The sequence below is a fragment of the Primulina tabacum genome, chromosome 12 (genome assembly GCF_025594145.1).
Source record: "Primulina tabacum isolate GXHZ01 chromosome 12, ASM2559414v2, whole genome shotgun sequence".
Classification (NCBI taxonomy): Eukaryota; Viridiplantae; Streptophyta; class Magnoliopsida; order Lamiales; family Gesneriaceae; genus Primulina; species Primulina tabacum.
In genome coordinates, this window is record NC_134561.1 from 34,633,448 (window position 1) to 34,646,363 (window position 12,916).

The 12,916-nt window shown below is 30.9% G+C and overlaps 1 protein-coding gene across 1 annotated transcript; it reads right to left on the minus strand.

Moving 5' to 3' along the window:
* Window positions 1-7,592: 7,592 nt before the first annotated feature.
* Window positions 7,593-9,164, minus strand: LOC142520739 (cytochrome b561 and DOMON domain-containing protein At2g04850). Its single transcript, XM_075623847.1, has one exon. The coding sequence runs from the start codon at window positions 9,004-9,006 to the stop codon at window positions 7,795-7,797; it is 1,212 nt and encodes a 403-aa protein (XP_075479962.1). The 5' UTR covers window positions 9,007-9,164; the 3' UTR covers window positions 7,593-7,794.
* Between the last annotated feature and the right edge of the window lie 3,752 nt (window positions 9,165-12,916).

Sequence of the window (12,916 nt, forward strand, 5' to 3'; positions counted from 1 at the left end):
GATACAGCATCGTGTATTGTTTTTACATGAGATTGATCAGCTTAATTAGATACAAAAGAGATAACAAATTGATGTTGGTGTGGCTTCCGTAAGATCAACGTCACAGGATCTGCAATTTGAAGATAACAAGACTCAAGAAAATATGTTGGAAAATTCGAAGTTTAGACAAGAGAGAAATCTTTGTCGTTTAAACGAATTTGTCCTTCAATAATTCTCGCGTGATATATCAATCGTCTCTCAAGATACAACAACTTCCAACTTTTGATAATAGCAATGAAAATCACAAATTTCATAACCAGAAAATGAAACAAACTCTCTTTTGATAAGAAAGAAAAAAAAGGAAGAAGTTCAAAATGAATGCAACTGATTCTTTTATCTTATCAAAGTTAATGTTATGATATTTCTCATTATGTTAATTCATTCATATGGATTGATATTTAAGTCACAAATCTCAAAAATTGGCCAATTGACACCTTTTGGCGACAAAGATCATGAAAACTCGCAACTCTCGTTAAACAGCGCCTCCCTCATGGTACTGAAAAACTCCAGATGATAAGTACAAGAATTAAATTTAATTTATATGAGAATCCATTTGAATTATTTTAGTTTCAAACGAAATTATGCTTGGTATTTGTTGTTTTTGTGTTGTGCATGGGTAAAAAATTATTGGATGAATAATGATGGTTAGAGTTGTTTTTGATTATGAAATGTTGATGGACTATGGTGCCGCAACGCTAAGGCTTCACAGGAGTTAGAGAATAGTTGCAGTGCTATACAACTCAGCATCGTAGCGCCATGGTTGCCGATGCATGTAGCACCTAAGCTCCACATTACTAGCGCCGCGACGCTAAGATTGGGAGCCGAGTACGATTTACGGGCGCCTAGGCACCACTCGACTAGCGCCGCGGTGATAATTTTTGCGCGGAAAATTCTATGGGCTTTATTTTGCGGGATTGGACGAAGTATAAAGATAGAAATAGGATCGATGGCCGTTTTTGAAGGGAAAAAATCACGTGGGAGACAAGGAGCATAGAAGGGAGAAGGATTTGGAATGCAAGGATTGATCTCAAAGACGAATAACGACGAATCTGGGGACATAGACGCCATTTTTGACTCGTTATCTAGTTCTTTCGCCCTTTAAATTCTTGTATTGAGATGTTTAACCCTTCAAACATGTTGTGTTTTAGTTTAGATTTCGTTATGAACTGACTTTTCAATTATAGAGGATGATGTACTTTAGTTGACACGATAATTTTGACTTTGTTGTTTATATGATTGAATTCATGTTAGTTTAGTTGTGTTTCTAGTTCTTATTGATTTCAATTTACTGGCCATAAATTGAATGTTATATTATTAATTCTACAACTCGGGAGATGAACTAGAATTATGGATCATTAGAGACAAATCGTTAAAAGATTATACTGTTCGGAAGGCATATAACTTTAACAAGGCTTAGTTAAGATCACCGTTTACATATATCATTTGTATTTAGATTTTTATTAGCAATGTTTGAATCAAAGTTTGAATGATACACTTTATTCGACACTTGGAAAAGAGGAATGAAATGATTAAGTGTTCTTGGCTATTAAATAAATGGAATTCATGAATATAAATTCAACCGGGAGTAGTTATCGTGGAAATTTAGTGAAAATCATTCTTCTATATATTTTCTCTCATTGATATTTGCTAAATTCGATGATTCAACTAATATTTATTTTCAATTAATTCGTTTTAAGTAGACTAAACATTTTATTGATTCTTCTAGATATAATCGTGACTATTTTAATTACAAGCACTGGTATACTTTTGTTGAGTGCACTAATTGTCCCGGCTTGGTAGAGAGATCGAAATGTGGTGCTTGAGTTGCTGTGCGGTTTAAAAGATTTGAGTTGCACCATTACCACAATCTATAGATTTTGGTAAAGCGACAAGCGCTCGATCCTACAACTTTTATATATACACTCCTCGTGGGAACGATACTTTACTCTCTTATATTAAAACTTGACAATCGTACGCTTGTGAGCGGAAAATACGCGACGCCATGTCATAGAGGGGGCGCTCAGGTGGGTCTGGGAAGTGCTTCCCGTGCGGCTTGGACCGCCAGACTGCATATGAGGTTCCTCAGCACCTCCCATAACGTATAAAAAATTCATTTCGAGTTTCATATAATTCTTAATTTAATTTTCATTCATTAAAACTTTAAATTTATCCAAGAATGGAAAGAGAATCAATTATTGTAATTAATTATTATAAATAAAGAACACCAAAATTATCAAGTCTTTTTAACTTATTTGAGTGATTGATATCCCCTTTACACTGTTCCATTTTATTTTGACTAGAAAAATTGGCAAGTTTTGAATTTACTTCTTCACCTTTTGATTTTACCCTAAGTTGTTATTATTATTATTATTATTATTATTATTATTATCATCATTGCATTTAATGTAATGCTTCATTTTCTTTTGTACGAATATTCCTAAATATACAGTCAAGTTTTCATTTTTATTATTATTTTCTCTATTTTTTATTGTTTTATCTCTATAATTAAATAAATCTACTAATTCCTAACAAATTTTTTATCCTATTAAACATTCGTCGATCAAAGATTTAGTCCCCTTTTTAATATTGGCTTCATAACGAATAGGATGTGATGTCATTTTCAACTTGGTTATGTGCAGGAATAAATGGATTCCTGCGGGCAACCCAATATCTTTAATTTTTAGACGTCTCACGCATGTTATTTTTATTCGGGTCTATTTATGAAAAATTATTTTTTTTATATCGATTATATTATTTTTCGTTAGATATATGAACAGATCGATCGTCACACGGATATAATCTCAAAGGAAACCTATTCTAAATGAATATTCTTTACAATGTTATTTTAAATTAATTTTTTTTTTCTTTGCAATGTTATTTTTTTTTAATGATAGAGCGGCGACGTAGCACTATTGTGTGTAATGTCGCATCAATCCTCCTTTATTAAAATTCCAACAATTAAAATATACATGTAGGGTCGTCCCCGAGGAAGAAAACCTAGGGGCAAAAACTTGTGTGAGACAGTCTCACGTGTCGTATTTTGTGAGACAGATATCTTATTTGTGTCATCCATGAAAAAGTATTACTTTTTATGGTAATAATATTACTTTTTATTGTGAATATCGGTAGGATCGACCTGTCTGACAGATAAAGATTCGTGAGATCGTTTCACAAGAGACCTACTCAACCTTGGTCTCTCATTCCGTTGGTGGGCCTCCAAATTTTTTCATTTAAAATTATCTCAAATTTTCTGCTAAAAATTTATAATGGTAGTCAATTTTTTGTATTTTTGTTCTTCCTTTCTTTGCATAAATAAAAACCCTATTTATTCTTAAAAAATGCTCTCTTTTTGTGTGAAATTGCTCCACTCGGGTGATTTAGGATTCTCAAAGTAGGTAAATTATATATCATGTTTTTTTTTTTATTTAATGTGATTTTTCTTATCTGTTTGTATTATACAGTTGATGTTTTATTTTTAACTGATTTGGGTTTTGGTATTCAGTATTCTATAATCTTGTAATTTGTTTATTTGTATCTTCGTATGATTTTTACTCACTTCGATCATAATTATGACTTGCATGCATTAATATTTAAATTATAATTTGTATTTTTTTGTTAGATTTTTTTTGTTGAAAAAATAAATTCTTTATGTTTCTTTATTTTGATGATTTTTATTATATATGTATTATACATAAATTCATTCCCGACTCGTGGGATTATGCTTAGATAATTAATTTATTGAGTTATTTTTGGTTTACATATGTCATTATTTATAATTTAATAAATTTACATAACATATTGGATATTGATGATAATTATATGCATTTAATTATCAGCTCGTATGTATATTTTTATCTATAATAAAAATTTATATAGAATCTTCAGCCTATATCTTCCAATTTTCTGGAAAATGACATCAAATACATGACTAAAACTCAAATTTGACAATATAAAAGGAAAAAAAAAATCATAAATTAACAACAAACATAACCAAATTCACAATTTCCCCGGACTTTCATATAATTGACTTGAGAACATACTTTATTTTGGTAAAATTTTAATAATTTTGTGTTTTGATAAATATATCATAATAAGGTTTTCTCAATTATTCAATCCATATAAGGTACACATAATATATATAGCAAAAAATAATTTTTTTTTAAAAAAAAATCCCAAACTCAATAATGTCCATATTGTGAATCCTTATCCGAATTTTACACTTGCACAAACTTTTTTTTCTATACATAAATTATCCAACAATTTCTACTTTTGATGCAATTAAAATTAAAACTTATGACTTAATCTATAATATTAACATAAAATTAAAATGTGGGCTATGAAAAGTAAGTCACTTTATGTGGTTGTGGAGCAAATATTGTCTGCCACTAATCTTTAAATTCCTCTTCTTTTATTATTATTATTTAATTTACCTCCCAATCTCTCCTTTTCAGGGAGACCCACTCACGTTCTCACCTGCAAAGGAATTAGGAACTGTTGAGGAATATTAGTCCATTAGTTGTCGCTCTCGTCATTATATATATATATATATATATAGTTTTGATATGTTGTCGGTAAATCGTATCTACTAATCTTATCTATCTTTAGATATATATATATAAAACTATACATCTATTAGGTAAGTATCACATCAGTGATGAACATAAAGATAAGACAAATGTTTGACAACATAACAAAATTATATATATATATATATATATATATAATATACATATATTATATGTATATATCATAAGTGGGAAGCATTTGCTTTTTGTAAAGTTGGTTGGCTTGAGGGAACAGATTCCCAAACACAATCCTAGAGAATAAAACACTATATTCAATGATTTGTTTTAGTTTATTATATGTGTTGGGAGCAATAAATGCTAGTAATTAATACGAGAGTGGTGTGGAATAAAGATTTTGTATTATTTAAAATATTTGAGTTATGTTATTATTTTTTAGATATATTTGTTCGTAAAACGACGAGTATGTAACACTAACATAAATTATTTTTAGATAGATTTGATACATAATTTCAAGTAGGAGACCATTTACCGATTTAAGTGACAATTTAGGGATATGCGGCATGAGATGTTTTTAACTTAATTTTTTTTCGATTAATAGCTTGTAGGGCATCTTTTATCTTCTAGACAATCGTGTTAGTTATGGCATGAAATCTAGTGCATGGGCTGTCTAATCTAGTTTAATTGATTATTAATTTTGACGTTCTCACGAATCTTTACTTGTGAGACGTGGTCAACTCATATTTACAATTAAAAATAAAATTTTTGGCATAAAACAATAATTTTCAAGAGTGATCAAAATAGAATATTTATCTCACAAAATTGACTTGTGGAACCGTCATTTTTTTCAAAACATGACTCCAAGATTTCAATGCTCATGTTTACTACAATCAACGTGAATATTTAACTAAATCCATAGAGAATCAATCAACTACATTATGCATCACTTAAATGTATGCGTCTTACTCAATTTTCTCACAAAAAATTCGAATATTCGCCCTTTATTTGTTTGTTTTTTTCTTGAAAACTGGGAAAAGCTGTCGATGCATATATTCTCGAGAAGAATATAATCCAAGACTGACCGAAGAATAAAAAAATAGAGAATAATTATCAATCACTGATACGATACTATTTTTTTTTATAAAAAATTAAATATGTAAAATGATTTGCCTAGATTTCAAGATGCTTCCTAATGGCTACAATGAATGGTACAACCTATTGGCTGGCACGCACATAAATGGCAAACTCAAATTTGAGCAAGTGTAAGCTACAAGTCATGTTAACATTGTTCGCATACATAGTTTTGATATATTGTTCGATTATCTCTTATGAGATGACATTCATTTATTTTATATATATATATATATATATATATATATGTTGTCCACTCACCTGCTCACATTAATGTCCATAAATGAGGTGACACTCAGTAATTGGATGTGATGAAATATATTCAAATGATACATTCAATAAATGAGTGTCACTTCATTGGTGGACACAAATGTTGACATGATAGATAAGCAGCATATCAATATATGTGTATGTGTGTAATGTATGTATTTATGCGCGAGATTTCAAAAATAAAATCATTCGGTCCCAAATACATAAACAACGTTCCTTTTTTTCGGTTTTTTAAATATATAATCCAGTTTCTAAATTTAATAGCATTTGTTCTTTATCTTTTTACTAATATGATCCAATTAACTAAATTTTGAAAATGTTTTCAAATATTTCTTAGATGAATTAAATAAAAATAAACTAACAAATTTGTTTTTCCAGTGATATTTTTAATCTCAACCGAAAAAGACGAAATATTTAATTTTCAAAAAACAACACTACCATATAGGTTTCACATAAAATTATCCATATAAAGTAATTGCTTGCATGAGATACAAGGCAGGGCAAAAGGTCCAACAAGCCTAGCTTATCTCTAGCACGCCTATATAATTTATATGGTAGCAGCAGCACATGCGTGTAAGCTCATGTACAAAAAAGGACTTGTTTGCCACAAAACTTACAGTAGAGTGGCATCCACTATGTATACTTCAAATCTATGAGCTTCTGATCCCATTTTATAGATAAAGATGAGAATGTTTATTCGAGCTATGTCGAGCAATATTATCTTCTTTTTTTCCCGAATTAAATTTCTTTTTAGGTTTCATTTATTTATTTTATGTAATTAGGATACATCGAGTAGCGTCGGGTATAGATTTTCTCGAGACTTTCGTGATAAGTTTTTCCGGACTTCGCTTTATTCGGAAGAGAGAAAAGTGGAAAGTGTTAAGGTTGCCTTTACAAAAAGGGTACTTTGGAGTGGAAACAATGCACCAATTAATGAGTAGTTGTGAAGGAAACTTGAGAGCATTTGTTTGGACTTGAAGGAAAGGAACTAACTTTGATATGAAGCTTTTTCGTTATAAAAAAAGGCTGTCACTTTGAAAAAACTCCAAGAACTCTTGTCCTACAAATCAAAGACTGTTATATATATATATATATATATATATATGTATGTATATATATATGTATGTATATATATAACATGGTGTGTGTTTATTTGTGAATTTGACATCGAGTTTTGGGTTGTAAAGTGAAAATATTGAATTTTATGGGGCAAAAGTTTGCATTTTTTGGGAAATAACAAAATTGAAATTTGGGTATTGGTAAAATGTTATTTGTGCTCTTGTACATGAAATAATTATGATATTTTTAAGTTGTGGGAGAAGATTGTTACAATTGAATCTCAAATCCGAAATATCATCTTAAATTTGAGACTTTGATGTCAGATAGACTACATAGTACAGATTCTAGTCATGCTATTTAGCTATCAATTTTAATTATTCTATTAATAAATAATATAATATTTTTAAATTGACATTATACAATTTATTATCACATTAAAATTATAGATTAAATAAAATGTACAATCACCCATATTTGTAAAAATGTAATGAAAGACCCCACTGAATTGAATTGGGTCCATGAATCTAAGAAAAATTGAGAATTCTCGATCTCTTTCAATTCGAAAATCCAGGATTTGAATTGATGTAATTTCCTTGATTCCTCTAAATTACATTGAATTATCCTAAAAATTCAATTCAATTGGAATTTGGTTATATTACCAAAATTTAATTGTGATATTTAACCACTTAAGAATTTGACAATATCACAATTTTTGCATTTTCATATAAAAAAATACTTCAAATTTGAATACGATAAAAGGACTACTCTGATATTAGCCACGAGTGATTGAGGCACTTCCCTTATCATAAGTATCTCCAAATATCCCTTCTCTCCTTAGCTTTTCTTCCTTGGATCTCCGACAAAAAATCACCCAAGAATTCACTTCCAAAGCAATGCAAACGCCTAGTAGCGTCGAAAGATACAAACAATACGCTAATTTAGCATAAGATGTGTCCTCTCCCATGATTTCGAATCCTTGGAAAACATTAATAACTCCTAACAAAACACAAGCATATCCAACAAAATGGTGATAGGATTTCCAATACTTTCTAAATTTGTGTGTAGTTTTAGGCCTGAACAATAGTGCAAGAGTTTGCAACCACCCTAAACAAAAAGCGGCGAACGCGAGTTTCCGATGCAGCCCAAAAACTCGGCCTGGTGATAGTTCCCCTAGTTTGATCCCAATGGAGAATCCTACCGTTCCTAAGAAAACAGCCAGGATTTGTATCCCTGCATGAGCATAGAACCATGTAGGTCCTATGGCTTGTATGTGCCTTAGATATCGGGCCGTGACCACCCCTATGGGCAGCAGAATCCCCCAAGAAATGGCATTGAGGATCCCGTGCACTATTTTGAGTGTTCTAGGATCGGTACTTGACTTGGCTGATGTGCCTGAAAGGACATCTATTGTTATGATGGAAGAAAGATCGTTTAATGTAGTTGGATGGAGCGTTGGGGAGTAGCCTTGCACGTATAGGCCCCGGTTCCAAACGAAATGGATCTTGGTTTTGTTTGTTGGGACCTTTAATGTGGTATAGATTTGGATGGTGGCGCCGTCATATATGGTGGCCATACGGCCACCATACAGAGTGACAGAAGAAGAGAGGACATGGATGTCTAGAGGTCGGGATAGGAGGGAGTTTTTTTGTAGCTTGACTGTTGGATCCAGGATATATGGTAGTAGGACAATCTGGCCTGAGTTGGGATCTGGGAACGTGATCAACGCTCGCGTTCCGGTCATCTCAGGGGAGATCGGATTGATGCCCCATCCGACCCACCCGGAGGGCGAAATGAAGCTGCCAAAGAAGGCTAGATCAAGAGTTGCATTGTGGGGGTGGAATGACCAAGCCAGGGAGGCTTGTTGAGTAGGAAGCGTGGTGCATCTTTCGAAGGTTTTCGAGGCCGTCTTGGTAGTGCAATGAGACGAAAAGGCGACATTAGCATGAAGGGATAGAACAATGTGGAATAGTAAGATCATCAGCATGATGTTGCAGAAACGATAACAAGTTGAATCCTGAAATTGTGGAGTGTGTTGTTCTTCAACATATAAAATGCTGAAAGATGTGCTGAGTTTTGCATGTTTCTAGCAATTAGTCCATGCAATAAATCATGAAAAAGACACCTTGAATCCTTAACTTTGAAGAGAAGGCAATGTAATGATGTAATAATTACTGATCATAGTTGAACATGTTTCTAGCTATTGGTCCATGTAAAAAATTATGAAAAAGACTAATTGAATTCTTGTCTTTGAAGAAACGAGAATCTCTATTATGATAACCACTATTACCAATCGTAAGCAAGAAGTGATTTCCTGATGTAATTAGTATAAATCAGACTTTAGTTCACTTGATTTAATGCACAGAAACTGGTCCACTCTCAATATTGTATTCTGGTGTCACTCATTAGCAAGTAATTAAGTTACTAATTAAGGGGGATTTGGGTGATTGACCATTATACTATGTTATCAAATTTGACTCCTAGTCTTGTATGATTCAATTTTTTTTATATTTTTCGTCATTTTTCATCAGGAATGCTGATGTCTGTGGACGACACTACAGACGACACTACAGACATCAGCGTTACGTCGAACAAATGACTAAAATTACCAATAATAACCTAACATATATATTATATTATATTATATTATATACACATATAAATATATGATTTCTAATTGTGAAATTTTCTAACATACCCTTGTTCATTTGAGTTAGCAAAATAAATTCTAATGAGTTTTTTTTTTAATTCATTGTCAATCTTAAATGACTTTGAATATTAATTCATATTGAATTCATTAATTTACCAATGGTTTTACTTTGTTGCTATTAAAATTAGCTACTAAAGTGGGTGGATTTCTTCATAGTTACTAATGAATATTTAATATTTCTATCTTATCTTATATTTTTTATTTATCTTTTCTTTTATTTTACATATAAATACATCATTTTTATAACAAGTTGATTTTTAAATATGAACTAAGAAACATCATATATTTTTATTTAAATATGTTATTTTGTTTTTGTGACACTTTTGTTTTTCTTATACATATATATTTTAATGTTTGCGGATGTTTTTGTACTTATTGTTTTTATTTAATATGTTTAAAAATATTATATGCATAGTAAATTTTAATATTTCATATATAACTAATAAATTTTGTAAACTTTCAATTCTATTATATGTATACAACTTTCTTAAATTATTACAAGTACATTAGATTATTATAAAATAATTTTTTCAAGAACTTAAAATTTTTTTATGCATTTAAATTATTTTTATTAGTTAATATCAAAAAAATATATTAAACTCTTGATATTTTCATGTAGATCATAAGAAATGTTAAATAATGACAAATTCAAATAAATTGATTTAAGAATAATTAAATAAACAATACATCAACAATTTAGTGATTTCACTTATGATTCATTATGTGTTATTATAATAATTTACATAATAATGTTTTTAAAATTAAATTTCCCATTATTATATATTTTTTATCCAATTTTCAATTGCATTATAAACACAATACAAATTATGATTGTATTAGCATTATTATTCTACTATGAAATCGTCATACACACACACACACACACACACACATATATATATATTGATTTTTTGTCTTGATTGTTCTTTTCAATCTATTAATTAATTAACTTTTCATTGTAAATGATGAAACTATATATATAAAAAATGATTTTTCTTCTTTTATACGTATTAATTAATTTATCATTATATACGATAAGTTTATATACATAAAAAACTATTTTCCACTATTCAAACTAACAAAATTGTTATTTATTATTACTAAGTTACTAAGTTAATTAAATATGTTTATCAATTCATTGTGTATTTTTACTATGATTGCAACTTAATAGAGCGCATAGGCGAGGGCATAAGGTTGTCACTCAACAATTAATATCTATGTTTAAATTATTATTATTAATTAAAATTACTTTGTGTTCGATGAAATTATTTGATTCGTGATAATATATTTGATTTAGAGAAATGATTTCTGGAATGTAAATAACATCAACATCGGACTTGTTAGGTGCAATAATTGTTCATGATATATAGAACAATTGAAACGTGACGTTTGAGTTGATTTACAATTTTAAAAGATTTTAGTTAACGTTGTAAAGTTACCATCGATTATAAATTTTGGTAAAACGACAAGTGCATGATCCTACAATTAGTATATATCAGAGACAAAGTCAGATTCTCATAGATTGCAAGGAGTAATTATTAAGATTGAGATTGTTGGAGTGCAATAATTGTCTTTGCTAGATTCATCGATCGAACCATGGCGATTGAACTACTATACTGTTTAAAATATTTGAGTTGTATAGTTACCATCAGCTATAGTTTTGGTAAAATGACAAATATCTAGTCCTACAACTGGTATCTGTCACGCCCCGGGACGGGGGTTAGTTGACACCGGCGTTGCTCTCAAATTTACATTCGAAAACAACAAGCCTCAGAAGTACGAAATTCAGAAATCAGTCTTTTTATTCATAATACAAAGTAATTCATTATCTGATACAAACTCGAATCACTAATGTTTTACAGCGGAAATGTAAAACATACATAACATTGCTTTTACAGATACAACGGAAAATATAATCTAAAACTGAAAGTGACAGTCTTCTTCTTCACCAACCCCAAAACTGCTTCTGCTCCTCTGCTTCTGTGGGGCCCTTAGCTCCTAATCGTTATTACAATGCACTTTGATTATGGTTAACTAATTACAGCGGAAAACGAGTTTAAAATTTATTTACAATGAGCCCAAATCATTTTATTTGAATACTAAAAATAGTATTTCATCTCACATCATAAACACACCCACACGTAATCAACACCAATCACATACAAACAACTCATATCCTCGGGACATGCCCCGGTATATAGATACATATACATATATACTGGGAACAAGACAAAACATAAAACCTCAGCCCAAGCTGTGGCTCCCTCCAGAAGTACCCTCTCCGGTCTCCTGATATCCTGGAGTACCTGCCATTGTCCACACACAAAGACAACAACAGCCCCCCTTGGGGGTGAGCAAAGCTCCGTATGGAACAACCAATCATATATACCACAGATATCTAAACAATGATATATGGTATGCAATGCATGTATGTCGTGGAGGTATCAGGTTAAATGCCCATCCACTGAGCACATGTCAGAATCAATCGAATCGCTATCAAATCAATGCTCGAGCTGGCACACCGGCCAATATGGGATACTCGTATGATAGCGTCGGCAAAGCGCCATCAAATCCCAAATCTCATATCCAATCATATGGGGCCACAATTGTCTATGCTTTACGGGTCATATAATACCGGCATAGCGATTGTGTTCACAAACCCCGGAATCCAATCAAATCATATCAGGGTATTCAAGGATCATAGCTCAACGTGCATGTCATGTATCGATGTATGCATAAAATGATGTGTGTTAACAAAATATTTATTTTATACATCGATATCTCAATCTCAATGTCATGTATGCCACATCAATCAACAATTAAGGCATATAGACACATAATCTCATTCCAATCAATCAAATCAATCTGACATATATCATATAATACAGATACTTGTCGTATGTTACCCGGTCGCAACATACCTCAATTCTTCGTTTCCAGTTGATGTAGCCTGAAGATATTGATATTACACTTTATCTACATCAATAACATACTCATTCCAATCACTAACATACTCCAAAATCATTAATATGAGTTTCAAATATCATTTGAAACTTCAAAAATTCATATCAAATCAAATTCATATCATAATTCAATTCCGACTTCCATTATGAGTTTATTGTCGGTTATTCTACTACATATCAGAAGTTCAACTTCAAATACATGCTGTTCCAGAACTTTAATATTT

Excerpts from the sequence above, each read along its gene's own strand:
- LOC142520739 (XM_075623847.1), bottom strand. The coding sequence starts at position 9,006 with ATGCTGATGATCTTACTATTCCACATTGTTCTATCCCTTCATGCTAAT.